This window comes from Macaca fascicularis, chromosome 9 (genome assembly GCF_037993035.2).
Source record: "Macaca fascicularis isolate 582-1 chromosome 9, T2T-MFA8v1.1".
Lineage (NCBI taxonomy): Eukaryota > Metazoa > Chordata > Mammalia > Primates > Cercopithecidae > Macaca > Macaca fascicularis.
The window spans coordinates 78,276,837-78,282,836 of NC_088383.1; the positions used below are offsets into that span (position 1 = coordinate 78,276,837).

At 42.3% G+C, this 6,000-nt stretch overlaps 1 protein-coding gene across 17 annotated transcripts in view; it reads left to right on the forward strand.

Annotated features, from left to right (window-relative positions):
- Positions 1–4,736, forward strand: part of PBLD (phenazine biosynthesis like protein domain containing) — a 46,015-nt gene extending 41,279 nt beyond the window's left edge. For 8 of the 17 annotated variants that reach the window (XM_065521015.1, XM_005565706.4, XM_045362086.2 and 5 more), the window contains exons 9-10: positions 1,977–2,039; positions 3,089–4,736. In XM_065521015.1, coding sequence (XP_065377087.1) covers positions 1,977–2,039; positions 3,089–3,201 — 176 coding nt within the window. In that variant the 3' untranslated portion in view covers positions 3,202–4,736. The remainder of the gene's footprint in view (positions 1–1,976; positions 2,040–3,088) is intronic. The other 9 variants (XM_074001978.1, XM_074001977.1, XM_074001975.1 and 6 more) reach the window with 2 other exon arrangements.
- The last annotated feature ends 1,264 nt before the right edge of the window (positions 4,737–6,000 follow it).

Genomic DNA, 6,000 nt, shown 5'->3' on the forward strand with positions numbered 1-6,000 from the left:
CAGCTTCCCCATGGAAGAAAAGTTCTGAGCAGATCTGCACATGCATAGCTGCTTCACAAAGATTTTAATTGGCACAGAGTGCAAGTTTTTTTTGTTTTTTTTTTTTCTGTAGTAATGCTTTTCTAGAGTGTAAAGGCCCTTGGACTTGGATTTTGATGACCAACCATCTGGGTTTGCTTGGGACTGAGGGGTTTCTCAGGATACGGAACTTTCAGTGCTAAAACCAGAACAGTCTCGTGCAAACCAGGATGGTTGGTTGCCTTACTTGAATATCCCATAACACCTTTTTTTTTTTTTTTTTTTTTTGAGAAGGACTCTCTCTCTGTTGCCCAGGCTGGAGTGCAATGGCATGATCTCAACTCTCTGCACCCTCTGCCTCCCAGGTTCAAGAGATTCTCCTGCCTCAGCCTCCCGAGTAGCTGGGATTACAGGCACCTGCCACCATGCCAGGCTAATTTTTTGTATTTAAGTAGAAAGAGGGTTTTGCCATGTTGGCCAGGCTGGTCTCGAACTCCTAGCCTCAGGTGATCCACCCGCCTCGGCCTCTGAAAGTGCTGGGATTACAGGCGTGAGCCACCATGCCCGGCCCCATAACACTTAATAGGTTTTCCTAAATGAGAGGCTTTTCCTCCCCATCTTTTTCTCTGCAAAATATTTTTCTGTCAGTTATTGCTGTATATTTTGTTATTTCATTTTAAAATCTAATCTCTGATCTAAATCTAGAGTACAAACATGAAAAAATACCTCACTAAAAAAGAAGTTCTTTTGGCACCAAAAGCTCAGGAATGTTAGCTTGGTGGAAAATTTAGCCTTTTGGCCAGGTACAGTGGCTCATGCCTGTAATCCCATCACTTTGGGAGGCCGAGGTGGGAGGACTGCATGAGGCCAGGAGTTTCAGAGCAGCCTGAGCAACATAGGGAGACCCCATCTCTACAAAAAAATTAAAGATGTAGAAAGACTTTTATACAAGGCTGGGCACAGTGGCTCATGCCTGTAATCCCAGCCCTTTGGGAGGCTGAAATGGGTGAATCACTTGAGGTCAGGAGTTCAAGAACAGCCTGGCCAACATGGTAAAACCCTGTCTCCAACTAAAAATACAAAAATCAGCTGGGCGTGACGGCGCATGCCTGTAATCCCAGCTACTCAGGAGGCTGAGGCAGGAGAATCACTTCAGCCTGGGAGGCAGAGGTTGCAGTGAGCCAAGATTGTGCCACTGCACTCCAGCCTGGGCGACAGAGCAAGACTCCATCTCAAAAAAAAAAAAAAAAAAAAAAAGAAAAAGAAAAGAAAAGAAAAAAAAATTATGCAAAGGCCTTGATTCTCCTACCAAGGGCTAACAATTAGCTGGTAGACAAGACAAGAATTAAAACCTGCAGTCTAATTCAGCCTTAAGAAACTGTAACGACCAGTTACAGTGGCTCATACCTGTAATCCCAGCACTTTGGGAAGCTGAGGCAGATGGATCTCTTGAGATCAGGAATTTGAGACCAGGCTGGGCAACATGGCGAAACCTCATCTCTACAAAAAATACAAAAATTAGCCAGGCATGGTGACATGCACCTGTAGTTCCAGCAACTTGTGGGGGGCTAAGGTAGGAGGATGCCTTGAGAATGGGATGTCCACACTGCAGTGAGCCATGATTGTGCCACTGCACTCCAGGCTGGACAACAGAGCATGACTCTGTCTCAAAAAATAAATAAAATAAATAAAAATTAAATAAAAGAAAAAGACAAAAGGAAAGAAAAGAAACTGTAAGACCATTTGATACATAATTTGGCAGAGTTTATCCATAAATTCTATGTCTTCCTTTCTATCTCCATTCATAATTCTATACCCTGCGGTGGCCTGGCCAACATAATGATTTAGGTGATCTAGGGTTTAGTCAAACTGGATAATTGATTGTAATTGCTTAGAAATTTACCACAAAATCGCCCGTTTTCTTTGGGATTATCTCCTAACTTTTCACTTCTTTTGAGGGTCTGCACATGCTGTTCTCAGCAGCTACTGGTCCCAGCAGCTGGGGAAGAAAGAAATGCATGGTAGGACAGCTCTTTACCAATTTCTTTTTATTTGCCTAATTCAAAGCTAGTGTTCCTTCTCATATGTACTATCCCCTTGAAAATGTAATAAAATGTTACGTATCACCCATCATGGTTTTAAAATTCCTTCACTCTTAAAGATCCTCCACCCCAAACATCCTTCACCTCTGTCTCCCCCTATATACAGAGACTGTACAGACACAGACACAGTAACTGCCCAATAAGTGTTTGTTGAATAAAATTAGCTGTATAACTTTGGCCCAGAGAGGTTATTTATAATGTGATGGGTTGAGACTGGATGATCACCAAGGTTCCTTACTGCTATTGCTCATCACAGGATTGAATCAAACAAATTACTTTGGAACCAAGTCCCCTAGTGATTAATGTATTGCTTAGAGGCAAAGAAAAATGATGGCAGCCGATGGAGGCTGCACTGCCCTGATCATCCAAGGAGTAGTCTGTGACCCTGATTTGTAGAGAATAGGGTGGCTATTCATTTTCCTTGGAGAGTCTAATTATTCTCCTAAGTACTGAGCTCCTGGAAGATTGAGGCTGTGCCTGTTTTGTCTGCCTGGCACACGTGGTTGCTTGAATATGTTATGAGTGAATGAACTCCCTCTGTCCTATTCAGCGCTGAGAAGATGGGGGCCTTCTCAGGAGGACTGAGACCACCCTTCTTCATCTTCTTAGAGTTATAGGCCTGCCTCTATTGTTTCAAACATCTTTGCTTACTCCTAGAGAGAGCTGGGGAAGAAGCGATGAGTGGGTTGTGTCTGGGCCATTACAGGAATTAGTAGAGGAGGTGGCCCAGGAAAAGGCTCAGGACTGGAGTATGTGGAGCTGTGTGTTTTGTAGATCAAATTGAGTTTGTGGCTCTCTCAGTCTGCAAGAGAATGGGGATGGGAGTGGGCAGTACCATAAACAGATGAAGGAGTTTATTCTTGAAACTGATCTGGGAGGACTCTAAGATTTGTAATAAGTCTTTCACTATGCTTTGTTAATTTAAAAGGGTGAAAATACTCTTAATTTGACTTGTTTGTTTTCTTTAGCGTTTCAGTGTTCCCAACGAGGAGGAGAGCTGGGAATTTCACTTCGTCCAGCTGGAAGGGTTGACATTAGAGGAGGTGCAGCTGTTGTTTTAGAGGGCACGCTGACAGCCTAGAGGTGCGCTGACTGCTGCTGTCTCTAATCACCAAGTATTTTCTGCGTAAAAAGAAATGTAAGGGACTGCCATTAGCAAATGTGCATAGTAGTCTACTTAATCCTCATGTTTAAAATTGAAAAATGGGCCAGGCACAGTGGCTCACGCCTGTAATCCTAACACTTTGGGAGGCCGAGGTGGGCGGATCACCTTAGGTCAGGGGTTCGATACCAGCCTGGCCAACATGGTGAAACCCTGTCTCTACTAAAAATACAAAAATGAGCTGGGTGTGGTGCCGTATGCCTGTAATCCCAGCTACTCGGGAGGCTGAGGCAAGGAGAATCGCTTGAACCCAGGAGGCAGAGGTTGCAGTGAGCCAAGATCGCACCACTGCACTCCAGCCTGGGCGACAGAGTGAGACTCCATCCCCACAAAAATAAATAAATAAATAAATAAATAAATAAATAAATAAATATTGAAAAATGAAGACATTTTAATGGAGATTTAATAATGCTTCCAGACTAATGAACTAATGGAGTTTTGGCTCCACTCATGAGTGTATTTGAAATGTAAGTAACCAGCTACAAAGAATAATGTCTCTTCATTTGATTATGACTACCAATCAAGAGAAGGAGGAATACATTTCTGAGGAGTGAAGCTAAATCATTTGAACTTAAATGAGTACCTGATTTTGCAGCCATTAAAATGAATCAATAACTATGTGGAAATAAAGAAAAAATATTTTATAATATAATACTAAGAAAGAAAGAGGACAGTAGGCCATAAAATGTTAGCAATGTTATGCTATGTCTATGTAGATAAGCATGGGCCATTAAAAATAGCAAACTGGAAACAGTTCATGTGTGGGGGGCAAGATTGGAAGTAATTTTAATGTATCTAAGAAGTGATTTCCTTTATTGTTGTACTCATGTACAAAGACTAAAGATCAGGACAAATCCAGAAAATAAAAACAAAACAGTATTTATTAGGCTACTTCCTGTCGTAGTGAAATTAAACACTAAAAGTAATGTAATCTCAGCTGGGTGTGGTGGCTCATGCCTGTAATCCCAGCACTTTGGCAGGATGAGGCAGGAGGATCGTTTGAGCCTAGGAGTTTAAGACCAGCCTGGGCAACACAGCGAGACCCTGTTTCTATTTAAAAAAAAAAGTAATGTAATTTCAATCTTTTTCTTGATATATGACTTGAGAATGATATTGTAAAAGGAATTCTTCTCTTCAATAAAATGGGTTTTAACATAACTTTAAATTCAGTTAAATCTACAATATTGAACACCTATAGGTGACTTAGGGATGGGGACTTTTTCACGTCATTAAGAGTGTTTGTTTAAGGTGATCTCACTGATGGTAGTTCTCAGCCATCTCAAAAACTGCAAGCTAATCAGTTAGACATTCTTTAATGACCCCAATTTTTTCACTTTAATTGCTACCATGTTTTCTGTTTTTACTGATTTTTGCTAAAGCATGTAAGAGTGAATTTATTATAGCAGTAATCTTGTGTTTCTCCTGATTTGCAATAAAGTCAGTCATTCACCAGCTTTAATGCCTTAACTTAATGAGTAACCAGTGCCCCCCGCCCCCCCAGACCTCACAACTGATCACAACACTCCCATGGGTCATGATACCAAGGGTGAGAATCACCAGAGGGTTTTCCCCCAATTTTGGATTTTCCCAACCTGAGACTGAACTATATGAATAAGTTTATATAAATGCATAGTTGAGAGGGCCTGAATTTGATCAGATCTGAATGTGATCTTTCAAATGTGTGCTAAATTCTTTTTTTTTTTTTTTTTTTGAGACAGAGTCTTGCTCTGTCGCATAGGCCGGTGCCATCTTGGCTCACTGCAACCTCTGCCTTCCAGGTTCAAATGATTCTCATGACACAGCCTCCAAAGTAGCTGGGATTACAGGCACCGACCACCATGCCTGGCTAATTTTTGTATTTTTAGTAGAGATGGGATTTTGCCATGTTGACCCGCATGGTGATCTCAAACTCCTAGCCTCAAGTGATCCACCTGCCTTGGCTTCCCAAAGTGCTGGGATTACAGGCGTGAGCCACTGTGCCCGGTGGTGCTATGTGCTTTTTTTTTTTTTTTTTTTTTTTGAGACGGAGTCTCGCTCTGTCGCCCAGGCTGGAGTGCAGTGGCGCGATCTCGGCTCACTGCAAGCTCCGCCTCCCGGGTTCACGCCATTCTCCTGCCTCAGCCTCCCAAGTAGCTGGGACTACAGGCGCCCACAACCGCGCCCGGCTAATTTTTTGTATTTTTAGTAGAGACGGGGTTTCACCGTGGTCTCGATCTCCTGACCTTGTGATCCGCCCGCCTCGGCCTCCCAAAGTGCTGGGATTACAGGCGTGAGCCACCGCGCCCGGCCAGTGCTATGTGCTTAATAGATATTTTTGGGAAAGAAATCTCTGAGATAACTCTGGATTCCTTTTCGCATGAAAGTTGTTATTTGTAGCACCTGACTTGACTTTTCCTCCTATATTTTCAAACCACATATTCGCTTGTGTGATTTTTGTTTGAAATTGTCCAATGGGTAGTTGAGTCCAAATAGTCAGAATACTGATTATGCTGTTTTCTGTACAGATGCTGTTTATGTAAGAACACTGATTATGTTTACTGTGTTTCCTCAGCCTGCTGAAAATGGACTCAGGGGCTGCAACACACATGTGTGTGGGAAGTAGCCGCCAGGGAAGCAGGGACCAGGGCAGGACAAGCACACCTGAATAGATAAACAAAACATCTATTTATCTTTATATAAATATGCCTACATGTATATAAAAATAAACATATTTAAACA